This window comes from Tupaia chinensis, unplaced genomic scaffold (genome assembly GCF_000334495.1).
Source record: "Tupaia chinensis unplaced genomic scaffold, TupChi_1.0 Scaffold144045_1, whole genome shotgun sequence".
Taxonomy (NCBI): domain Eukaryota; kingdom Metazoa; phylum Chordata; class Mammalia; order Scandentia; family Tupaiidae; genus Tupaia; species Tupaia belangeri.
In genome coordinates, this window is record NW_006203897.1 from 408296 (window position 1) to 435348 (window position 27053).

Consider the following 27053-nt stretch of genomic DNA (forward strand, 5'->3'; position numbering starts at 1 on the left):
GTAGAGCTGCCACCCCTTTCTTTTTTTTTTTTTTTTTGGAGAGATTTTCACTGTAAGGGCGCGTGCGCTCGCCAGACAGACAGAGAGAGACAGAGAGACAGAAAGCGAGAAATCACCCCCCAGGGGGGATGGTCACGCCGCAATCCCTTCTCCTCCATTCTCCTCTTGGGATCTTGGGCACGCACGCACACGCGCCCGGCGTGAGTTTTAAGCCACCGGGTCCGGGACGTGAACCGCGGTCGACTACGTGGGAGTCCAGCGACATAGCCATTACGCTAACTGCTGGTTCCCTGCCATCCCTTTCTTAACCTTGCTCTCTTCCTTCACAGTTTCTGTTTGTCTAATTCTACTTAAATGTAATCTCCCTGAGGGCTAGGACTTTGCCCTCTTATTGGCCTTTATATTCCCCAGCACTTGAAACTATGTCAGGCACACAGTCGATTTTCATCAGTATTCAGTGGAGGAGTGAATGTGTGCATGCAGTCAAATACCAGTGTTGGAATCTGACTGCCACAATAGGGAGGGAAAACTGCAGAGAAGAACTGATGGTTTTAATACACTGTTTTGTATCATCTGCATCTTATCAGCTGATACTTGCATATTCAGAGAGTCACCTCAGTAACAGTCTTCAAGAAGACAAATCCTTGAGGTCAGAGAACCATGCCTATCCTATGACTTAAATATGAGGAGAGCTGGGGTGCATTGTAGAGGTAGATAACCACCAATAAATGTGGTTATACTTTACATTCTGTTTCATTTATGTCTTCTCTACCCAAGAGACTTTGACACTGCCATCCTTACCATCTTCATCCCATGCCCTGTTATCTTTTTTCTTATTGGTCTGAAATAAAAGGAAAGGTATCCTACTTGAAGTTGACAAACTACATTTTTATTTTGCAGCAGCAATATGGGAGAGTTATATGGATTTTCCTTGGGATTTTGTCTTGACAAAAAAACCAGTGGAGCAGAAGTTGTAGGATTATTGTTTTGTACCATGAGGTGGAATTTAAAAGATTCGATTCTAAGGTGTACTGTTTTGTATGTCAAATATTACATTTATTCTTTAACCAGGGATATATATAAATGTATGCCATTTATTACAGATAACATTGCTAGGCCCAGTGGTTGGCGTAATGGCTATGTTGCTGGGCTCCCATGTAGTCGATTGTGGTTCGAGTCCTGGACCTGGTGCCTTAAACTCATACTGGGCATGTGTGCGTGCACGCCCAAGATCCCAAAAGGAAAATGGAGGAGAAGGGATTGTTGCGTGGCCATCCCCCCCCCACCCGGAGGGGATTTCTCGCTTTCTATCTCTCTGTCTGTCTCCGTTTTTCTGGCGAGCACACACGCCCTATAGTAAAAATCTCTCAAAAAAATAAATAACATAGCTTTGGGAAAATAAAGAATTCATGCATTTTCCCCCCAGTACTTGTTTAAGATCCTGTTGTGTTCTAGGTTTTGGAGATGCGATGATAAATCTCATTTGGCTTCTGCCTTCAGGATTTTGTAGTCTAGTTGGACCAAAGAGCTGTGTATTTAGTATAAAACTCCTGAAGGATAGGTGTCATTTCTTCCGACTCTTCCACTTTGTTTAAAATTGCAGTCCATCCCTCAACATCTTTCCTCTGCAGTATTTTTCCTATAGTACTCCCTGCCTTTTAATTTATATATAATTTACCTGTAGTATTGTCTATATATTGTCTGTCCCTTGCCCTCTTCCCACACATAGACTATAACATGAGCACATGAGGGCAGATTTTTGTCTGAATGTTCACAGATGTATCCACAGCCCTTGGAGCAATGCCTGGCCCATAATAGAAGCCCAAGAAATGTTTGCCCACTGAATGACAATGGGAGCATGTGCATGCATGCCCCAAATCCCAGGAGATGAGTGGAGGAGGAATTGCGGTATAGCTATCCCTCTGGGATGGGGGATGATTTCTCACTTTCTGTCACTTAACTTGCTCTCTCTTTCTCTGACAAGCACATACACTCTATAGCAAAAATCTCTCTTAGGAAAAAAAAAAAGAAAAAGAAAAGAAAGGAAATTCCAGTATTGATATGACCCAAAGCACATGAAGGACAAAACAAATAATGAAATGGAGCAGTTTCTAATTTGATGCCTGTTCTGCCATTTTGGCCACATTAGCTCCGCAATAAGATGACTAGCCTTTGCAGCCTTCCCTTGGATTCTCATGACCGTGTGGTCCCCAACCGTTAATTTCTTGCTCTCATTTGGTAAGTTACATAAGCTCTCAGAATAAATTTTAATTGAAACTCATATTTCAAGTTAAAGATCACACATTTAGATTCCTCATCTAAAGTTATTTCAGATCCTGGTTTGCTTGCATACTTGGTTCTGCATATTTAAGCATAATATCTGGTGCTTAGAATATGTATCAGGGTTTTTCCTTCAAAAGTGATTAATTAAAAATTGAGATTGAAACTTCAATTACCACCTCATTCCCTGAGAATGAAGAATTAAAAAATATGATCATCATGTTCTTTTTCAAAGTGAAACCAACTGGGTTTATGTTCCACATGAGAACTTGCCATCCAAACCTTCCAGACTTGGTGCAACATTTTTATTCCTGCTTTCTGTTTACTTGTTTACATGGCAAAGCTTGCTCTTTGTCCTTAAATGGGTGGGAAAATTAAGAATTCTAGGAGCTCATGATTATAAAGTATTCTGCTGAAAATACCCGTGTTTACAAGTGCCAACCTACAGGTGTGTCACTGTCAGCTGCCCAGACTTGTAGCAAGCGTGCAGAGGAGTCCCTTCCCATTTGCTTGTTTTAATAACTTGGTCCCCATCTGAGAACAAGCCACGACATGAGGAAGCCAGCTAGGCATCTTCCTAACCAAAAACAGACGACCCGACAGACACGTAACTGTGACTGTCAAGCTAGAAGGCTGATTTGCTCAGCCAAGTGGGAAAACCAGTTTAGTCCTCCTTCATGACAGTGTCTTTCCCATTTACAGAAAAGGAAACTGAGGCCTGGAAAAGTTAGGTTGCCAGCCTAAGGTTGTATGACAAGTAAGTAGATGTGAACCCAGCACTGCTTGCATCCTTAGGCTCAGCTTTAAGGGCCATGTTGTTGCCTGTTACTTGCTCAGGCACACATGAAAATAATGCTTTCCCAGAGCATATACTCCAGAGAGACCAATTTAAGAGACAAAGTGGTCTACTAGTAATGCTTGGTTATTTCTAGGTTGAGGCTGAAATGTATTGGAAATAGGGCTGCTATTTGTAAATCGTAATCATGAAAAGAGTAAAGCAGCTGGCTAAGGACCCGGGTCTGGATTTACTAGTAGTACTTCGTCCTTGGACTTCATTACTTTTAAATGAGTCCATTTAACTTTTTCATTTGTTATACCAAAACACCAGTCGATCATCTTCAAAATATAGACAGTGTGTTCATGAACTGAATAAAATATGTGCATGACTTAGTTGAAAGAACTCTGGATATGAAGACGGAAGGCTCTGGGTTAGTCAGTTGTGCCCCTTACTGGTTGACCTTGGAGCAGTCAGCCTTTGTAAACCTTGGCCACCTAACCAATGAAAGAGAACCAGTAACTTCAAGGTTTTTGAGAGTCAGTGAGATAATATATATTATGCTATAAATCACTATGCACATGATAGGTATTAATCATGTGTGTGTTTTAGTTAACACAGATATGTAACTGCACTATATCAAAACTATATAAAAATGTTTTTAACTTTTTTTGAGAGATAGAGGTTTTTGCTGTAGAGCATGTGTACTCGCCGGAGAGACAGAGACAGGAAGTGAGAAGTCACCCCCAGCAAGGATGGCCGCTGCTTATCTCCTCTCAGGATTTTGGGCGCACGTGCACATATGCCCAGTGTGAGTTTCAAGCCAATGGGTCTGGAACTTGAACTGTAGTTGGCCATGTGTGAGTCCAGCCACCTTAAGTACTACACCACCTGCTGGCTCCCCAAATATATTATGTTTATTTGTTCAGTACTTTATAGTTACAAAGTAACCATTGATATATATGTAATTATATTTAATCATTATAAGAGCTCTGAGGCAGTAGATATATATTTGTTTTATATAGCTTGTTTAGCTTGTGTGTGTGTGCGTGTATGTATTTTTTAAGTGCCAGAGGGCATGTGTGCTCATCAGGGAGAGAGGAAGGACCAGTGAGGTATGGTCATGCTACAATCCTTTTTCTTCTATTTCTCCATCCCCTTCAGGATTTGGAGGGAACTAGCTCCCTAAGCACAGGGGGCTTAACCACTATACTATGGGGTCCAGCCCTACTCTGTGCTCTTGACTGTCCCAAGAGCTGATAGGAGCAAGAGCTAGAACTCATTCTCTGATCATTGTGTTATGGCTGCTTTCTCATTTTCACTGAATTGAACATGTTCTTAATTCAGTAAAGTAAGGACTGTATAATCCCTCTTTTGACAACATCAAAAGATATGTTAGGGACTGTATATAATTATTGGATAATTCTAGTCAGTCTGGATTCTTCTGGTAAATTCTGTCATGAGGCTTGCATATTTTAGAATGCAATTATCACATACATAATAGCATTTGGATAGTGTCAGTTTTGGTACTTGTGGCATTGTTATCTAAAAGTAAGGACCGTGAGATAAAATGTTATGATATAGTCTCTCATCATTTCTCCCTAGGGTGACCTTAAAATGCCATTCTAGGTTCTGAGAGTGGAGGGGATAGAAATACCAATACTTTTTAATTAACTTTTTTTAAGTCATAATTTCATTTTAGGCAAATTGTTTACTTCCCTGAACCATAATTTCTTTAGCTTTATATTACAAAGTTAAACTAGATAACCCTAATGCTAGTATTTGGGGAACTTTAACCTTATATTTTTATAAAATGTTATGTGTTTAATGGGTCTGCCTGAGTATTTTCACTTGTTTTTTTCTTTTTTTTTTTTGCCTTTGCAAATTATAGTTAAAAAAAAAAAAAGACTTGAAAATACTTAATTTGGGGCCTTCTCTGGACATACTGTGTTTGTAGAAATTAATATAGAATTTATTGTATAACTCAGTTACTATCAAGCAAATGCCAAAAGAGAATTAGAAATTTACAGATTCAATATTTCAGATGAGATATAAAATTGTGATCCCAAGCATTTGTGTTGAAAATGCAGTGCTCCCTCCCCCCTTTTTTTTCTTTTTTTTTTATAAGAGTACATTAGACTTTGGGAGGAACCCAAATTACATGGCTAATCAGTATGAGCAGTCTCAGAATTTTCCCCTGCAGTCTCAATCGAGTACCTATTCTATTTTTAACTTAGTTCTACACTCTTTGTTAACATTGCTCTATCCAGTTAAACTGCAGCTGCTGTTCACCCCTAAGGATGGTTTGTATTTCATTAGTAAATTAGATATGTACAGCTACTTAAAGTGCAGTGTTAATAAAGAGACAGGAAAAGATGGTGTTTAAGTCTATTGATATTTGTAAAATAATGCACTAACATTTCTAGAACATACTTTCATGTATAATGCATAAACATTGGCTTTAGAACATGGTTTAATGTTTCCCTTCTGGGTTATAAGTAGGTAATTTGTCAGTCTAAGTTTCTGAATAAAGTCCTGTTTTACGAGATTGCGGGTCTTGCTTGTCTTGCAGTTGGTTTCTGATGTCATAGTCACCAGTCCTACCACACTATGCTTTCTTTTGGTAGCTGATGTATTTCTTATATGATATATGTTATGATATAAACAGAAAGGTTGGATTAATCAGTAATCGAATTTCTCATGCCTTGCCCTCTTCTGTCATGATTGGTCCCTATGAGCTGGTTCCTTCCTTCTGTTTTCCCTGCAGCCTTTCTATTGGTTCCTCTTGTGTGTTGAATTGAGTACCTATAAGAATGTATTTGCATTGCACCAGAGTTCTGCGACTTTGGCCAGCTAAGAAGGAAGCATTCCTGAGGTCTCTGAAAGTATCAATAAATGTAAAAGCATTACTTGCACAGTCTTGCAATTTTCACTGACTTGTTTAGTGGGTAATCTAAGTTCAATACTTTGAACTTTGTAATGTTTTCTTCAAAAGCACTTTCCTCAAAGTTAGGTTTGTATATGTTTAACTTTTAATTCTGTTAACTACTGCATTACTGACATATGGAGGGGTTTTTTCTTTCTCCAAGGCATTTGTGTGTATATTAACTAAGTTTATTTTCAATTTTAAAATGGAATTGAAAATTGCCTTATTGGACTGGATTGTATTACCATATAAATTACTATTTGAAAAGTAACTTGAAACTTGACATTGAAAGGTTTAAGAGTAAAGAACTTACTGATTGCTGGGGCTTGCAGGTGCCATGGTGGTTAGGGCACTGGACTTCCAGTTTGAGTCCTGGACCTGTAGCTTACTTTCTCACTTTCCACCTTTTTCTCTGGTGAGTGCATGTGCTCTATAGCAGTTTTTAAAATAATCATTAAATTAAATTAATATTTTAAATAATACTTTACTGATTGGTTTTAACAAATTATTTCTAGGTTTTTCCCATATCCTCATTGTTAAGGGAACCAGATCCCACATGATGACTACAGTTTGAATCTCAGCCCAGGCAGCTTGTAAAACATGCTGGGCACTCAGGACCAGCAGTTAGCGTTAATGGCTATGTCACTGGACTCCCATATGGTTGACTGTGGTTCGCATCCTGGACTCAGTGGCTTGAAACTCAAGCCGGGCGCGTGTGCGTGCGTGCCCAAAATCCCAAGAGGAGAATGGAGGAGAAGGGATTGTGGCATAGTCATCCCCCCTGGGGAGTGATTTCTCGCTTTCTGTCTCTATGTCTCTCTCTGTCTGGTGAGCGCACACGCCCTATGGCAAAAAACACCCAAAAACAAAACAATACAAAACAAAAAAAATGCTGGACACATGTACATACATGCCTAAAATCCTGGCAGGATGGAAAAATGGAGAATTTGTAGCATGACCATATTTTATTGGAGTGTTGCTTTCTTTTTCTCTCTTATTCTCTCTAGACAGTGTATGTACTCTTTAGAAATTAAGAAACATTATTTTTGTACAGAAGATTTTTAATCTAAAAAAAAAGTTTGCTATAGAACTTGTATGCTCATCAGAGAGAGAGATAGGGGAAGAGAGAGAACATGAGAAAGCATCCCCCAAGAGGAGGATGACCACACTGCAGTCCCTTCTCACCTATTCTCCTCTTGAGATTTTGGACATGCACACACACACACCCGGCATGTTTTCTAAGCCACCAGGCCCAGGACTCAAATCGCATAGTCCACCATGTGGGATATAGCCACCTTAACCATCACGCCACCTGGCTGGCTCTGTATAGAAGATTTTTATACTTAATTATTGACATGCAAAATTATGGCTATGCGTATGTGCACTTTTTTTGTTTCCCAAAAATATCTTTCCCTGCCAGTTCTGTAAAGGAAATAACTATATCCCTCAAAATAGTGTTTGATACCCAGTGTGAACAACAAAACACCTGGCAGTCAGGATGAGGCAAGTCCACACTAGCTCTGGGTAAGCTATATCCTCTCTTTCACTGGCCTTTAGTCTCTTCATTCCTAAGACCCCACTGACTATTTACACTGAGAGACCCCAAGGCAGTCATTGAAGCTGTACTGGTGGCTGTGGGGTGCAGACTTTCTCTTCCTCCCGTCTCATTGTGTATTGTTGAATTTCTAAAAAGTAGCAGTAGAAATATGTTTTCTTCATGGGGTAAAAGTTTCTTAATTCAGTTAATGAAAGGTAAATTATTTTGAAATAGCTCCTTTAAGATACTAGTTTCTACATGTTTTTAGATATAAACACTTTTTCAAAGAGCATGAAATGATTAGGAAACCCTATACATTCTGGAACTTTCTTTTATCTTCAGTTTTGTTTTGTTTTCATTCCTTAGCTCTTAGCTCTGAGCATAATTTATACTCATTTGATGAATCAGACACTGAAATCTACAAGGGGTGGACAGCTTGTTTTTAGCAGATTATTGCAGCCTTGACACAACTGAGGAAATAGCCTCAGCAGGCAGACCAGACCTGCTGAATAGGCCATCCTCAGGGCCGAGATCCAAGAACTCTGCAGTGTTGTCTAGAACACTCTGCAGAAAACTGCAGATCGTTTGTATAAAATAAAGCTCTTTTCGGGATGAAGGGAGTGAATTACAGACTCAAGCCCTTGGTGAATGGTTTGCTGGTATGGACCAGTGCGTTTATCGAAGGACAGTATGCCAGACTGCTGCCTTCCTTAAAGAAAACTGTAGAGGCAGACATCAGAGACTTCATATTACAGTGTTTTCTTTTGTATAATTTCTGTGATTTCTTTTTCCTGTTTAAATTGTGAAGCCAGTTTATGAGAGTTCGAATTTTATCTTATGTCTGCTTTTTAGCTTTCTGCCCAATTTTCCTGTCCTTTACTAAATTCAGGCAGCTGCCATAATAGCTTCTCTGCTCCTTTCCATAGCTATCTTTGTAGAAGTTAAGCACTTCTTTAGTTTTGCAGGGTTTTTTCATTAGTTTTGTTCTTCAAAGCATCTGTTCTCTTAAAGAGATAGCAAAATGCTTTTTATTGAATAAAAGCGCTTAATAAATTTTTTAATCTTATATTTTCTGGGTTTATATCTCCCAACTGATATTTCAGTAGAATATTAATTAATTAATTTGTTTATTTAAAACCTACCATAGAGTGGCATACCAAATAGATCTACTGTCCTGGCTTGTATAATTCGTGGGCTTTTCTATTAGAGTTTACTATTTACTAAGTTATCTACCACTATCACTTCGCAAAGTTATTTGTAGTAAAAGATTGCCATGGCATGTTTGCTCGGGTCTTATAGTATAAACTGAAAATGAATTACTGTATACTTAAAGTGAAATAGATGTCATATAGGGACCAGCAGTTGGCGTAACGGCTATGTACTGGACTCCCATGTAGTCGACTGTGGTTCGAGTCCCGGACCTGGTGGCTTAAACTCATGCTGGGCGCGTGTGCGTGCGTGCCCAAGATCCCAAGAGGATAATGGAGGAGAAGGGATTGCAGCATGGCCATCCCCCCTGGGGGGTGATTTCTCACTTTCTGTCTCTCTGTCTTTCTCTTTTTTTCTGGTGAGCACATGTGCCCTATAGCAAAAACCTCTCCAAAAAAAAAAAAAAAAAGTAGATGTCATATGAACTGAGAAATAAGATTTTTCTCTAGGAGCTAAATTATAAGAATAATTCCACTTATTAAGTATTGACTGAAGCATCATCTTTCTATAGTAATAATCCACCTTCACAGGTCACCCATAAATGGGTAGGTGCTAAGATGTGAAGATGTTGAAATGCAGCGACCGGAATTTTATCTTCACTAAAGTAGTTCTTGTCAAGTAAAATGTTGCCACTATTCCTGTCTTTGTCTCTCTTACTATACTGAGCTTCTTGTGGGCTGGCATCATGCCATTTAATAGAGCTGTATGTAGTAAAAAGGTTAAGATCCTGGGCCCTAGAGTCAGCCTGCATGGGTTCACACCCACCCTCATTACTTCCTGGTTGTTGGGGTCATAGGTAACATAGGTAAGTTTCTTGACTTTTCCTCATTTTCTCTTTAGCTTCTTGCCTGTGGAATGGTATTTATTTATTTATTTATTTATTTTTTAGGTTTTTGCTATAGAGCACATGCACTCACCAGAGAGATAAAGAGAGATGGAAAGTGAGAAATCTCCCCCCAGGTGGGATGACCATGCTATAGTCCCTTTTCCCCCATTCTCCTGGGATTCGGAGTATGCACGCACATGCACCCAGCGTGATTCTCAAGCCACCTGGTTCAGTACACCAACTGCCTTCGGCCATGTGGGAGCCCCGTGAGTTGTGAGGACTAGGTGTAAGGTACGTGGTACATGGGTACTTTTGACATTATTAATGTTCACCATATACTCAATGGTGCATATTAAATGCTTATTATATCAATATTCAAAGGAGAATTGCCTGGAACCTTTTAGGGAGGGCAGCCCCATATATCACAAATACAGATCCCTTTGTTATAGAGGATCTGGTGCTCAGTGCAGTTCATAACCCAGGAAGCAGCCATCATGTTTTTTTTTTTTTTTTTGCTGTTGTTTTTCCAGTTCTCTGAGGCACGATGTTAGGTGATCCATTTGCCTTCTTTCCGTCTTTCTCTTATGTGCATTAATTGCTATGAACTTCCCTCTTATGACTGCTTTTGCAGTGTCCCAAAGATTATGGAAACGCATGTCCTCATTGCCATTGGCTTCCATGAATCTTTTTATTTCAGTCTTAATTTCTTCAGTAGTTGTGAAGTCATTCAGGAGTAGGCTATTTAGTTTCCACATATTTGTGTATTTTTGAGGATTTCTCTTGGAATTAAAAATAAATTTGATTCCATCATGGTCAGAGAAGATGCTGGATATAGTTTTTATGCCTTATGTGTAGAGGCTTGCTTTGTGCCCTATCATGTGGTCAATCTTCGAAAAGGTTCCATGTGGGGGTGAGAAAAAAGTATATCTCGTGGTTTTCGGGTGGAAAGTTCTATAGACGTCTGTTAGGTCCATTTGGTTTATGGTATCATTTAAATCCTTTACCTCTTTACTTATTTTTTGTCTAGATGATCTGTCCAGAGGAGATAGTGGGTGTTGAGGTCTCTAACAATTGGTGTGTTGCAGTCTCTCTCTCCTTTTAGATCTAACAGTCTTTCCTTCATATATTTGGGTGCTTCTGTGTTAGGTGCATAGATATTTATTAGCATTATATCTTCTTCTTCATGGAGTAACCCTTTTACTACAATATAGTGCCCTTCTTTGTCTCTTCAGACAGTTTTTTTTTTTTTTTTAAGCCTATCTTGTCAGAAATTAGTATGGCTACCCTAGCTTTTTTTTGGTTCCCATTTGCATGGAAAACCTTTTGTCAGCCCTTCACTTTTAGTCTATGTGTGTCTTTATCCATGAGATGCGTTTCTTGTAGGCAACAGATAGTGTTTCTGTTTGTTGTGTTGTGTTTTGTTTTGTTTTTAATCCATTCAGCCAGCCTGTGTCTCTTGATTGGAGAATTTAATCCATTAACATTCAATGTTACCGATATTTCTGGACTTGCCCCAACATTTAAGATGGCCATTGCCTTGGTTGCCTTTTATTCCTTTATTTCCGGCTGTTCATTCTTTCATTTTCCTGGAACAGTGCTCTCTTTAGGGTTTCTTAAAGAGTTGGTTTGGTGTTGGCAAATTCTTTCAGGTTTTGTTTGAGAAGATTTTAATCTTTTTTTCCCATTTAAAGAATAATATTGCATAATATAATAATCTTGGTTGAAATTGTTTCTCTCTTAACACTTTCAATATGTCTTCCCATTTTTTCCTCGCTTTTATTGTTTCTATTGAGAGATCTGGTGTTAGCTTGATGGGATGACCTTAGTAAGTCACTGTCATTTCTCTCTAGCCAGTTTTACTATCTTGTCTTTATCTGTGGTCTTGGCCAGTCTGGCTAAGATGTGCCTTGGGAAAGATCTTCTTGGGTTGATTCTATTGGGAGTCCTTTATATTTCTTGGGTGTGGCCAGCGACATAGCCATTACACTAACTGCTGGTCCCCAGCCATCATGTGTTGACCTACACCTTGAATGAAGGGAAAATGTGTTTGAACACATGAAGATAGGACCAGTTTACTTTTGAGTGGACACTGTTTTAGAGCATAGGAAGGATTTGAGCCACACAAGTGTTTAGAAGAGAAAAGACACATTAGCTTGTTCTTGGCATAAATGCAGTAGACCCCATCATGAGAAAATACTGTTTTCCAGTAAGCTTCCATCTTCTTGTCATAGTATGTCAGTTTATAGATCTAGAAGTACTCGTGACTAAGCGCAATACTTACAGTGGCTGTGGTTGTCCTGGAGGCTGAGTAACATTTTGTAATGTTAAATCATGTTGGTCTTATATTTGTATGTGTATCAGTCTGCATGAAACATACAAGAACTAACACTGATTCACAGATGATTTTCTTATTTTAGGAGAAAATTTTGAGACATTCAAAATTTAGATTTTTAGTTTTTTCATTTTAAGGTAATTGTCATTTTAATATAAGAAGGGGGCTTTTACAAATTCTTAGAAAGTAGAATTAAGGGGAACCAGCAGTTAGCGTAATGGCTATGTCGCTGGACTCCCACGTAGTCGACCGCGGTTCGTGTCCCGGACCCAGTGGCTTAAAACTCATGCCGGGCGCGTGTGCGTGCGTGCCCAAGATCCCGAGAGGAGAATGGAGGAGAAGGGATTGCGGCGTGACCATCCCCCCTGGGGGGTGATTTCTCGCTTTCTGTCTCTATGTCTCTCTCTGTCTGTCTGGCGAGCGCACGCGCCCTACAGTGAAAATCTCTCAAAAAAAAAAAGAAAGTAGAATTAAGTACAGGTTTGTTTTGGTGCAAAATTTTTTTTAAATTCATATGTACTTTTTTTTATATAATATGCATTTTCAGTGAACTTTTTGAAGACCCCCTTCTATATATTAAAATTTTCATTGGGACAGTAGGTGGCATAGAGATTAAGGCACTGGATTCCACATGACCGAGTGTGCAGTTCAAGTCCCAGACCTGGTGGCTTGAAAATCCTGCTGGGAACTTGTGCATGCATGTCCAAAATCCCAAAAGGAGATTGGAGGAGAAGGGATTATGGCATGGCCATAGCCCCCAGGTAGGGTGATTTCTCACTTTCCCTCTTTCTAGTGAATGCATGAGCCCTGTAGCAAAAAACTAAAACAAACAAATAAAACTTATCCAAGGCTGGCCCCATAGCCTAGTGATTAAGGGAGCCTAGTGTGCACGTGGCAGACAATAGTTCAAATCCTAGCCCAATAGCTTGGGGAAAAAACCTCTATAGGCCTGTGCGAATGTATAAGATAGAGAAATAAAGGATTGTGGCACGATCGCTCACAAGGGGGGTGCTTTCTCCCTCCCTCTCTCTCTCTCTCTCTCTCTCTCTCTCTTCATGGCAAGCACATACACCCTCTCTAAAAACCAATTTTGTCTACTCTGAATAGTTACATTTTGGTTTTTAATACTCTTAGCTTATAGTTTGTAAAACATAATTTATGTGAATATTTTGATTGTAACAATATAATTAGTGATTTTACTGAAATCAAGGCAAGAAAATAATTTTTATGGAATAACTATATAATAGTATTGGAATTGCATATTGTGTATCTTTTATTTTTATATTCATTCAAATATTGTGAAACCAATAGAATAATCGATGTGTGCAATAAGTTGATTTAACTACATTTATGGAGTAAATATATAGTAATATATAAATTGTGTGGTTTTATTTCTTTTCTTTTTTTTTTTTTGAGAGGTTTTTTTCGCTATAGGGAGAGTGCCCTCACCAGAGAAAGAGAGACATAGAGACAGAAAGCGAAAAATCACCCCCCAGGGGGGATGGTCACGCCGCAATCCCTTCTCCTCCATTCTCCTTTCGGGATCTTGGGCATGCACACACATGCACCCGGCGTGAGTTCTAAGCCACCAGGTCCGGGATGTGAACTGTGGTTTACTACGTGGTAATCCAGCGACATAGCCATTATGCTAACTGCTGGTTCCCATGTGGTTTTATTTCTATATTCACCCAAATATTATCAACTCATTAGGTTGAAAACTCAATGTGTGCCATGAGTTAAACATCATCTTTGATATTTTGCTTTTAGTCACTTAAAAAAGCATAGCTTTGGGGGCCAGCAGGTCGGTGTGGTGGTTAAGGCACTGGACTTCCACATGGCCAACTGCAGTTCAAGTTTCCAACCTGTTGGTTTGAAAATCACACCAGGCATATGTACATGCATACCAAAAATCCCAGGAGAAGAATGGAGGAGAAGGGATTGGGGCCCCACAGCCATCTCCGCCTTCCCCCCAGGGGGTGGTGATTGCTCACTTTCCTTCTGTCTCTCTCTTTCTTGCTAGTGCACGTGCCCTATGGCAAAAAACATTTTAAAAAATAGAGTTTAGAGTATGCTAACACATGAATGAAGTGGCCTTTTGCCTACTTGTATAATGAAGCAAAATAATATTACGAGTTAAACAAAGGCCATTTATCTCTAGTGAGAGGTCACTAAGGGAAAGGTGTTCTCTAGATAGGAAACCTTTGCCAGGATTATCAGGAGCCCTAGGGACTCAAAAGCCTCAATCCTGACAGGAAAAGTCCAGCTCAGCCTCATTCCATGTCTTAATACAGTGTCGGTGGTTTCCTGGTTGACCCAGTATTTGCTCCTACTAAAGCTATGTGTTGCTTATGTGCTCCTGTTCAGGTGTAGCCACCACAGGAGACTGCTTACCCAGCAGCTATGACCATGCCTTTCCTTTCATCACATTAATGTGCAGTGACACATTATCTTTCTTTCTCTTTATCTTAACCCCTTCCTTGTCTTGGCTCTTACATCTCACCCATCATTTTATTTTGTTTTGTTTTATTTCCTTTCTATCTTTCCTTTCCTCCCTCTCTCTCTCTCTCTCTCTTTCTCTCTTTCTTTGTTTTTGCCGTAGGATGCATGCACTCGCTAGAGAGAAGAGAGACAGAGAAAGGGAAAGTGCTAAATCACCACCCAGGGAGGATGGCCATGCTGCAGTCCCTTCTCTGTTGTCCTCTTGGGATTTTGAGCATGGATGCACATGCACCTAGCATAATTTTCAAGCCACCAGGTTGGGAACTCAGACCACTGTTGGCCATGGGGGAATCCAGCTCCCTTAACCATGCCACCTGCTGGCCCTTCACCTGTCATTTTCTATTCTGGTTACAGATACGGTATTTTTATTTGTTTTTAATTAATCTTAATTGACAAAATTATATATTTGTCATGGACAATACATCTTGAGTAGTTATACATTGTGGAATGGCTAACTAAAGCTAATTAACATGAATGACATCATATCCATATATTTTATGATGACAACACCAAATCTACTGTTAGCAATTTTCAAGAATGCGGGACAATGCTATTGACCACTTGTTGCTGTCCTATGCAATAGACCTCTTGAACCTTTTCCTTCTGGGTGGCTGAAATTTTGTATCCTTTGACCAAAATGTGTATTGTATGTCTTTTCAGAAATATCTATAATATTTAGATCCCTTGCCCATTTTTAATACAGTTGTTTACTTTCTATTAAGTTGTTTTAGTTCCATTTTTATTTTTAAACCCTTACATTTTTATCATTTTTATCCACTCACATCCAGAACTCATTCATCATCTAAAGCTTAACTTAGTGCCAACCATGAGCCAGGCAGAGGGAAGATCAAGGTGAAAAAGACAAGTTCTCTGACATCTAAGAGTTTAGTCAAGTAAAAAGTAACCGTTAAATTTCTTGTGCTTCTTATAAAATACAGAACACTTGGTTCCAAATAAAGTGCCATAGTTTATCCTTATCCTAACCCTGTGAGGTAACTAAGATAATTATCATTATTGCAAAAACAGTCTGCAAAAATACTTTTTGATTTTTCCACCACTGTTTAAAGTATCACTTTCTTTTTTCTTTTTCCATGTCGGCATGAAGCTAAAAGATCTCTTTAATCTTCCATTCAAACTCATGTTCCTCCATGACCCTCATCTGTTACTAGCATAAGTTGTTTTAAAAGATTAAGATAAAATATTTGGATCTCTTGCCCCACCAGAGCCAAAAGGTGGCATGGTGGTTAAGTCACTGGACTCCCATGTGACTGACTGCAGTTTGGGTCTCAGACCTGACACCTTGAAAAATCACACTGGGCATGTATGCGTGCATGCCCAAAATCCTAGGAGAAGAGATTGTGATGTGGCCATTCCCCTGGGGAGTGATTTCTTACTTTCCCTCTCTCTATCCCTCTGTCTGCTGAGTGTACAAGCTCTATGACAAAAACATAAGTAAATCTTTAAAAGTTACATGCCTTTTCTTATGACTCTCTGTTTGTTACAAATAAAGCAGTGTCAGTTCTTTCTACACACTCTTAGATAATCCAGTATGTGTTCTTAAACTACATATGTGGGTCTTTATTTGCTACAGAATTCCTCATAGTAATCCTTTTTAGGAAACATCCTGCTTACGATATAAATCATAGTACTTATGGAGTGTTTGATATAGGCTGACCAAACTTAACATAATTCACAGAATTAATTTCTAGTGTTTCCATCTTATGTCTATGAATAATTCATATTCTAAGTGACCTCTTCCTGAGTTTTACCTTGTCTTCAAAAATCTTTCACGCAATTTGAATTTTCTTACCTTTTTTTGCAGCTGATAGGTGACCCCCGATAATTTGATATTTTACTGAAATTAAATAAGGATATCCTGAATTTATTCATCTGTGCCTTTAATCAAGACATCAAATCATACAGAATCCAAACTTTATTCTGTGGTTTCTATAGGTCCACACGATCACTAAATCACTAGTTTCTCCTGGCTGGTTATGAGTCCTTAACTGTTTGCAGATGTCTGGCAGGGATTTGGTCATCCATCTATTAATACATTTTTTTAAAAATCAGAATTTTCGGGGCGTGGGATCTGACATCTAATCCTTACTGAAGATCATTGTACTACTTTTATTGCCAATCTCATTGGTCCACTAGGGCAAGAAATGTAGAAATAGCAAAGTTTCTCTTACATATTCTGCCTAGAATCTAGTTACTATATGTGGGATATGTGAATGACTTGTAAACTGGTTGCCTTCAGCATTGATAATTGACTGGGCCCATCAAATAGCATCCAGTAAACAGCAGCAAATGGTGCTGCTCTCATTTCTGCCAATTTTTTAAGAAGTCGGTGTTTTTGTCTCCAAGTCATGCTTGTTTGAACACATCATGAAGGGAACAGTCCTAAATGCTCTGTTGCCTTATTTGCACCTGTTTTTCTACCCATCATGTGACAGATACTGTACAATTAGTTGATCAAAAGTGGTGTTTTAGACACCATGGCAGGCACACGATGGGAGCATCCAGCTTGTGTTCCTAGCTTTCCTTCACCTTTTTGCAAAATGTGTGTAGGTCCATCTGACTCTCATTGTTGAGCAGTTACTTGAAAGTTAGCTTTTCTGACTTTAATTTATTTCTTCCTAGATTAAGAGAGAGATCCCCCAGCAGGGTCCTGACACTGCAACCCACCCGTGGCTACTAAGCCAGACCTTGGTTATGGGCACACATATACCCAAATTACTCAAGGAGGCCTCTGAACATGAACACAGAACTCTACCATGTGGCTCAGCTTAGAGCATTACTTTTTTTTTTTTTAAAGAGGTTTTTTTTTCCTTTGGGCATATGTATTTGCCAGGGAGAGAGAACTAGAGACAGTAAGAGGGAAAGTGAAAAATCACCCTTTGCAGGGATGACCATGCCACAACTTCTTCTCCATTCTCCACCTGGGATGTTGGGTGCATGCACATGCACCTGGCATGATTTTCAAGCCACCAGGTCCAGGACTTGAACTGCAGTTGGCCATCTGGGAGTCCAGCAACATAATCTATATGCCATCTGCTGGCCCCAGACCATTTCATGCTGTCTCCCTTTCAAATTCTCGTGCTTCATGTTGGTGGCTTTAAATTTCTTACTGCCTTTCTTATACACTAGCACAATTTTAGTTCTCAGTTGATTTATGTGAATAAGAAGAAACCAGATAACTCAAAACTAATTTGACGTTGGATATTAAGATGATTTTGCACCAAGTTTGCATTCCTTCTTGGGTTTTATTTAAGCTTCTATTATGATCAGTTGACATTCCTTGAAGCATGTACCAGCTGGCTAATGGAATGAATAGGCAGGCCTGAGGAAGCTGAGCTAGGATGGAAAATTGGCTGTAGATGGTACATACATGGATCATTGAAAATTGATTGTACTTTGTTCCTGTGCCCAGAAAACTGTCTGCTTCATGACCCGTGTTTCTTGGTCTTTTATTCCATGGAACTTACATTCTAATACAATTAATATGTTTTACAAAGAAACCTTTAAGATATTTAAAGGAACCAATTATAAAACTTAGTGTACTGAGAAGTAAATTTAAATTGTTCAAGTTCTGTGTATGTTTAATTGTTAATATATTGCCTGCTTTTCCTATATTTTAATTACAGTTACACTTCCATTTCAACCTCTCATTAGATGCCATCTTTAGGGTTGACTCCACAAGTGATGCTGGGACAATATGGGAGATTGCAGGTTCGGTGTCAGAGTCAACCTGTACACACCAGGCATTCACCCTATGATTCTGGCTGGCTGGGAAATCTAGGGAGTATCACAGTAGGAAACCCATCTGAGAGATTCATATCTGCCTGTCTTTCGCTCTTTTTCTCTCTCTGTCATGGGAGAAATAAGCTTAAAAAAATAAAAGGTCAACCCCATAGCTTAGAGGTTAATGGAGCCATACCCCACATGGCAGATTGTGGTTCAAGTCTTGGCCCTGGTGCTATGAAAAATAAGTCAGGCATGTGTGTATGTGTGTCTCAGATCCTGACAGGGTGAAGAAATGGAAGAGGGGATGGTGGCATGACCATGCACCATTGGGGGTGGTACCTAACCCCTCTCCCCCTCTCCCTTCTGTCTCTCTGGTGAGTGTATGCACCCTCTAACAATAAAGACAAAAACAAGGGGTCAGCAGGTAGCGGAGCGGTTGTATTACTGGACTCCCGCATGGCCGACCGTGATTTGAGTCCTGAACTGGTGGCTTGAAAATCATGCTGGCATGTGTGTGTGCATGCCCAAGTTCCCAGGAGGAGAATGGAGAAGCAATTGCAGCATGGCCTTACTCCTGGGGTGGTGGTGGTGGGGGGTGATTTGTCACTTTCCCAGTCACTTTCTCTGTCTCTCTCCAGTAAGCACGTGTGCCCTAAGACAAAAACCTCTTTAAATAAATAAATGAAAATAAATCTTCCAGCTCTCTTGAAATATATACTACATTATTTTTAATAAAAAAGATTTAAGTATTTAGCCTCTGTGATAATGTACAATAGAAAGTGATTTACTATTTCCTTACCTAAGGAGTCTTAGCAAGAGTTCTTGGGGAGGCAATAGAGGCTCCAGTAAGGGAGAAACTGCTTGACTTCTTCCCCTTTATTTTGAAGAAGTTGTTTCAAGGTCAAAATACATGGTTGCTAGAAATTGCTTTCCTATTTGGAAGTAAAGCCTGCAGAGGGAGTTTATGCAGGAGAATTTGTGGTGGGAAGTAGCAAAAGCTCAGCAGTCTTAGGACAAAATATTGTGAGAATCCCTCCTTCATTCCCTCTACCTCTCCAGCATCAGCCTGTCTCCTAGTTTTCGAATGTTTGTAGAGGCATTGGCAACTCTGTTAGGCCTATTTTTTCCCTTTACTTTTATTATTATTTGTTTTTTAGTGATAAAAAAACTATTTCCTTAGGATTTGCTGTGCAAAATTTTGTGGAAGAAACAATATAATGGAAACATGAGAGGATATATAGCCTTAAAAACATGGGTCAGGTTTTGTTTGCTCTTTTTTGCTCCTCCTTCCCTTTCTCCTTTTCCTCTTCTTCACCCTCATCCTCCTCTTCCCCTCCTTCTCTCTGATTAGTAGTATTACTTTGGGCAAGTTAGTCAATGTCTCTGGATATTACTTTCCTCACCTGTAAATTGGTGGTAATAACTATGTTAGGATATGTTAGGGTAATACTCTGTAAGCTTCAAACCCTACACCAACAATTGTTGTTAAGCCAGTTGCGTTTCTGATGAGCACATGTGCCCTATAGCAAAAACTTCTCAAAAAAAGGAAGAAAAAAATTCTCCAACCAAAAGACACAGATTGGCTGAATGGATTAAAAGAAAAATAGCCCTCTATATGCTGCCTACAAGAAACACACCTCACAGATAAAGAAATACAGACAAAGTGAAGACTGGAAAAAGATATTCCAAATGAATGGAAATCAAAAAGGCTCAAGTCATGATATGATATCAGACAAAATAGACCTTAAGACAAAAACTGTAAGCAGAGACAAAGAAGGACACTACATAGTACTAAAAGGACTAATGCACCAAGAGGATATAGCATTTAGAAATATCTACACACCCAACACTGGAGCACCCAAATACATGTCAGATAGACTGCTTGATCTAAAATGGGAACTAGACTAAAATGCAGCAATCATTGGAGACCTCAACAATCTCTCCTCTGGATAGATCATCTCGACGCAAGATAGGTAAAGAGATAAAGGATCTAAACAATACCATAAATCAAATGGACTTGATAGACATCTATAGAACTTTCCACACAATGATCATAAAATACACATTTTTCTCACCCCTGCATGGAACATTTTCAAAGATGGCCACATGATAGGGCACAAAGCAGCCTTTACAAATTCAAGTGGTTAGAAACTATACCTAGGATCTTCCCTGACTGCAATGGAATTAAAATTGAAATTAACTGCAGTGGGGAAAAAAAAACTAACTAAAAAATACACAAAAACATAGAAACTGAACAACCTACTCCTGAATGATTTTACAACCACTGAAGAAATTACGACTAAAATCAAAAGATTCATTGAAACCCATGATAATGTACTTATGGATTTCCATGACCTATCAGATATAGCAGAAACAGTAATAAGAGAAGTTCATAGCAATTAGTGCTCAAGAAAAAATGGGAAGGTGACAAATAGACAACCTAACAACACACCTCAGGGAACTGGCAAAACAACAACAAAGCCCTAAAAAATGCCAGGAGAAAAGAATAAAGGTTCTAGCAGAAATAAATGAAATAGAGAATCAAACTATACAGAAAATAAATGAAACCAAAAGCTGGTCCTTGGAGAAGATAAAATTTACACACTATTAACTAAACTAATAAAAAAAGAACAGAGAAAGGAACCAGATGAATCTAATCAGCAGTGATATAGACAGTATTACAACAGATGTAACAGAAATACAAAAGATCACCAGAGAATACTACGAGTGACTATACACCAACAAACAAGCCAACCTGGATGAAATGGACAAATTTCTGGATTCGTACAATCTACCAAGATTGAATCAGGAAGATGTATAAAGCCTGAGTATACCAGTAACATGCAGTGAGATTGAGGTGATAATAAATCATCTCCCAATAAGTAAAAGCCCAAGTCCTGGTGGCTTCACTTCTGAATTCTGCAACACCTTTAAAGAAGAACTAACGCTCATTCTACTCAAACTGTTTTTAATGATCCCAAAGGAAAGAACTCTCCTAGATTTAGTCTATGAAGCCTGTCTCACCCTCATTCCAAAAGCAGACAAGAACATCACACAAAAAAGAAGAGTATAGATCAGTATCCCTAATGAATTCAAATGCAAAAATTCCCATCAAGATACTAGCAAATCATATCTAATAAAACATTACAAAAATTATATACCATGGCCCAGGTTGACTTTATTCCAGGAATGCAAGGGTGATTCACATACACAAAATCATAAATGTAATACATCATATTAAAAGAAAGATAAAAGACCATACAATCATATCAATGCCAAAAAAGCATTTGATAAAATATAGTGTCCCTTCATGATTAAGATGGGTCAGCAAAATCAGCACAGAAGTAACTTTTCTCAATACAATAAAAGCCATTTTTGAAAAATCCCTGGCTAGCATCCTAAAAAACTAGAACAAGACAAGGCTGCCCACTTTCTCCACTCCTTTTCAATATAATTCTGGAAGTCCAAGCCAATGCAATCAGAAAAGAGAGTAAAATAAAAGACATTCAAATAATGTAAGAAGAAGTGAAATTATTTCTGTTTGCAAATGACATGATTTTATATATAAGGAAACTATTTTTTTTTAATTTTAATTAAAAATGATAGAAGAAAGTGGATAGACATCCCGTGTTTCTGGATTGAAAGAATTAACATGATCAAGATGTCGTTTCTTCCCAAATTAATCTATAAATTTAAAGCAATTCCAATCAAATTACCAGAGACATTCTTCATGGATTTAGAAAAAACAATCATAGAATCTGTCTGGAATCATAAGAGATCCTGTATTGCCAAAGCAGTACTGCACAAGAAGAGTGAAGTAGGAGGCATTTCACTCCCTGACCCTGTAATATATTACAAAACTATGACAATCAAAACAGCATGGTACTGGCACAAAAACAGGCATGTAGACCAATGGAACAGAATAGAAACCCCAGAAATAAACCCCTAAACATATAGCCAACTGGTTTTTGACAGTAGGAAAAAGAAAATCTCTTCAGCAAATGGTGCTTTCTGGAAAAATGGTATCCACCTGCAGAAAAATGAAACTGGGCCCTTGTCTCTCATCACTAACACAAATCAACTCAGAATGGATCAGAAATCTAAACCTAAGATCTTGAACTATGAAACTACTGGTGGAAAACACAGGGAATCTCTTGGAGACATTGGAGTAAGCAAAGACTTCTTAAATAGTCAATAATCCCAAAAATAGACAAGTGGAATTACATCTAGTTAAAAAGCTTCTGTGCAGCAAAAGAAATAGTAATTAAGAGTGAAGAGGCAATCCTCAGAATGGGAAAATATATTTGCAAACTCTGCCTCAGATAAGGGTCTGATAACCAGAATATACAGGGAACTAAAGTAGTTAGCGTGAAAAATAATAATAATAACCCAATTAAAAGATGGGCAAATGAACTGAACAGACAACTCTCTAAGGAAGACAGAGGAACCACCAAGACATAAGAAAAATTGTTCAACATCCCAAAGACTCAAAACTGTCCTTGTTTGATAAAAGGAATGAGTAGAAAAAAAAAAGTAGAGAAGGACTCTCTGGTGAAGCTTTCTCAGAATTTTTCTTTTTTCTTTTTTTTAATTTAATTAATTTATTTATTTTTGAAGAGGTTTTCGCTATAGGGCGTGTGCACTTGCCAGACAGACAGAGACATAGAGACAAAAAGCGAGAAATCACCCCCCAGAGGGGATGGTCACGCCGCAGTCCCTTCTCCTCCATTCTCCTCTCGGGATTTTGGGCACGCGCACACACGCACCCGGTGTGAGTTTTAAGCCACTGGATCTGGGACGTGAACCGTGGTCAACCATGTAGGAGTCCAGCAACATAGCCATTACGCTAACTGCTGGTTCCCCCAGAATTTTTCTGATAAAGCTTTGGTTAACTTACTCAAAATACTCTTACAGTAATCAGATATTACTGTGTTTTGGCCCTCCAGAAAGTCAATAAAGCTAAGTGTTTTCAGTGTCCCAAAAATGGTTGCCATGACCTTTACTGTTGGTTGACCAGTCCGCTTTTGCTTTGACTGGACCACTTTCATTTCTTGGTAGCCATTTCTTTGATTATACTTTGACTTCAGGATTGTACTGATAAAGCCATGTGTATGTCCTGTCAGAGCTTTTAGAAGAAATGCTTCAGGAACTTGCTCTCCCTTGTTTCCATTGAGTGCTCTTGTCTGCAGCTGATGTGGGTGCAACAGTTTTGGCACCGGTCAATCAGAAGATTACTTAACTCTAGTTTTTCAGTCAGAATTGTCGAACCTGTTGTGATGTCTGTTATTGGCTGTTGTTTCCACTGTTAATTATTGGTCCTCTTTCAGTGGGACATGAACAAGGTTAAATTTTCCTCATGAATAGATGTAGATTATCTGCTGCTGCAGGTGTCATTTTCAACATTATGTCATCCTTTTGTAAAAACAAATCATCCATGTGTGAACTTGATTTCTAGTGGTCATTGTCTCCATAACATTTTTATAAAGCATCAATGATTTCCCCATGTTTCCCTCTACACTTTTTCATCATTTGTTGGTTGTTCTTGCTTCAGTTTTAGCAGAATTCATGTTACTCTTATAGGGACTCTTTTCAAACTGATATCTTATCATTCTTAGCGCCTCAAACTAGATCCTGTTGAGACATGTAACCAGTTAATAATGAGTTTATTTTGCTGCAAAACTTATTTTCCTACAAAAAAAGTTTTGCAATCCATACATAGTTTTTGCATAATACACTTTTTAATGAAATTTTTGAAGATTCCTCATATGTTTTAACTGTCTTATGTTACATTTTTTCCAGTTTGTCAGTTTTTTATTTCTTTTCAGTGTTTTTCCCTTCATATAAAAAGCTCCTTTTCAGTTTTTATGTTCAAAGTTGGCAACCATTTAAAAAAACTATTGCCCCAGTGATCATGCTTCAAAAGTTAGTTCCTTTCTCTGGAATATATATACATGTAATAAATTGATTTTTCTAATTTCTCAAATTTATTTCTTTTACTCATCAGGAAGGCAATAGAAGAACTGCTTAAGGAGGCGAAACGTGGGAAAACTAGAGCAGAAACCATGGGACCTATGGGCTGGTAAGGTTTTTAATGAACTTTTTAAAACTTAAAAAAATATTAAAAGGAAAGTCTTGTCTGGAAATATATGTGTGTATGTGTGTAAAACTCTTTAGCTTGGGGACCAGCAGCATGGTGGTTAAAGGGCTGGACACTCCCACATGGCTGACCATGGTTCAAGTCTTAGACCTGGTGCCTTGCTTTCTCACTTTGCCCCTCTCTCTCTCTCTCTCTGTCTCTCTGTTTGTGTGTGTGTGTGTGTGTGTGTGTGTATGAGTGTGTGTATCTGGTCAAATTAAAATAAATGAGTGAATAAATCAAATCAAATCAAATAATTCTTTAATTAAAAAAATTATTTAGCTTATAGAGAGAATAGAAAACCATGGTTGTAGAGGAAATTACTCAGAGGCAACTCTGGAGTCAGAATACTGCTAAGGGTCAAATGCTGGGGAGCTCTTAATGCAGAGAAGTAAGCAGCAGGTGTGTATGGAGCATGTATGTTATGGTTCTGTTATCCTTTTGGTTCACATGTTCCCAAAAAGTATGTAGATATTATGATGCCCAGAGGTACCTATGTGAGATGATACTATATCAGTGTTCATCATTTAATAATTTGTTTTAGCAACAGTCCTTAATAAATTAAAATTTACTTAAAAATTTTAAAGATTAATTTTTTTTAATTTAAAAATGAAAAGTTAATTTTAACTAAGTATTTTGATTATAAAACAATTCAGCCATGTAGAACTAAAGTTTACCTCTGCTGTTTCTATACAAAATAGAGCTTGTTAAAATATAATATATGGGGGGGGACCAGCAGTTAGCGTAATGGCTGTCGCTGGACTCCCACGTAGTTGGCCGTGGGTGCGTGTGTGTGTGCGTGCCCAAGATCCCAAGAGAAGAATGGAATAGAAGGGATTGCAGCATGGCTATACCCCCTGGGGGTGATTTCTCGCTTTCTGTCTCTCTGTCTCTCTCTGTCTTTCTGGCGAGTGCACACGCCCTAGCAAAAGCCTATCCAAAAGAAAAATAAATAAATAATATATGGGGACAGCAGATGGTGTAGTGGTTAAGGTGCTAGACTCCCACAGACTGACCACAGTCTGCGTCCTAGATCTGGAGGCTTGAAACTCAGACAGGATGTGTGTACATACGTGCCCAAAATCCCAAGAGGAGAACAGAGACAGGATTACCATGTGGCCATCCTGGGGGATGATTTCTCATTTTCTCTTTCTAGTAAGTACATTTTTCCTATAGCAAAAATCTCTCTCCAAATAATAATAATAATATTGTAATGTAAACGAGGGGAGAATTTAACCTAAAGATTTAATTCAACTCTTTTAGGCATTACCTTAGCAATAACATTTGCATTCAGTAAATGGGCTGACTTTAGATCTTTTATCTAAGAAATTTACTATAGTAGAATACTGTGGGATATTTTTAAAAAGTAAAATATAAAACTGGGATATAAGTGGAAATTAGACTTCTGAACCTCTCGTCTTATAGATTTGACTTTCAAAACAATGCACATGATTTATATAAAATATAGAGCAAAATTAAATCAATATAAAGGGAAGAAGTGATCCCTAAAAATTAGGCAAAATTAAACAAATGAACCTAAGTAAACCATTGTGTGGATGGACCTGGACACATAGAAAGGAACTATTTTAAGTGATCTGAAATTTGACTATATTTCCAAAAGAAAAGAAAACTACAAAATTGTTTTCAGTCACTATATTGTTAATATTTTTGGAGTTGCTATTCTGAAAATATTTTATAGTGGGATAGAAAAAATAAGTAAATGTTTATACTCAATATATGAATAGCAATGTTTTTGGTGTAAAAGAGCTACAAATGTAAAATCAAAGATGCAGACTATCTCAATCTTACATTTTAATTGGAAATATCAATGTGAAGTTGTGCTAGATTTCCTCTTAAAAGAGAGAGAGAGAAATTTTAAGCTCTGCTCATGGATAACTAGAAACAACGACTACCCACCTAGTTGTAGTGAGCACTCCATTGCCCAGATTGTGTTATATAAATATTGTTTCTCACTGGAAGTTGTTCCTTAGTGTAATAACTGATTGCAGATCCAAAGCAGTGCCTGGAATTGGCCTATCTTCAAAGCTAGAAGTCATCATTTTCAAAACCATCCTCACTTCTTACACCAACTACAGGTACAAGGGATTCTCAGGACTACTCTCAGCTTCAGTAATTCACCAGAAAAATTAATACAGTTCACTGAAATCTGTTACACTCATGGGTATAGTTATTACAGGAAAATGATACAAATTAAAATCAGCCAAAATATGAGACACAGAAGACAGAGTCTAGGTTAGCATCCCAAATGCAAAGTCTCTCTTGTCCTTTCCCCTATGGAGTCAGGACACTCTCCCCTTCAGCAGTATGTGACAGTACACATGGAATATCACCAATAAGAGATGCTCACGTGAGCTTCAGTGTTCAACGTTTTTCCTGGGGCACCGTTGTTAAGTTATGGTTGATTGACTGACTGATTACATAGTTGATCTCTAGTTTCCAATTGTCTAATACCACATAATCCAAAGCTCTCACACTGAATCACATAGCTGGTCGTGTTGATATGACCAGTTCCCATTGTAATATTTACATGTGGCCAGTTTTACCCAAAACAAATTCCTATCAGGTATGACATAGTTACCTTCCAGAATTTGAGGGTAAATGCCAACAGTCTTCTGGGGCAAAGCCAAACTTTTCAAGTGGAAGGGAGAGGGAGAAGCGTGTTGAAGAGAAAGTTAAACCCTGGTAGGCAAAGTAAGATATTCGAGATTTGTGAAAAGAGGATCTTGTGGGGAAATAAGATGTGAAATTTTCATAAGATGTGTATATGA

At 38.4% G+C, this 27053-nt stretch overlaps 1 protein-coding gene across 1 annotated transcript in view; it reads left to right on the forward strand.

The window, feature by feature from the left end:
- LOC114004477 (protein POLR1D) overlaps nt 1-27053 on the forward strand; it is a 54355-nt gene that overhangs the window by 8862 nt on the left and 18440 nt on the right. The window contains exon 2 of the mRNA XM_027767223.1: nt 24133-24207. Within this exon, the coding sequence (XP_027623024.1) occupies nt 24133-24207 (75 nt within the window). The remainder of the gene's footprint in view (nt 1-24132; nt 24208-27053) is intronic.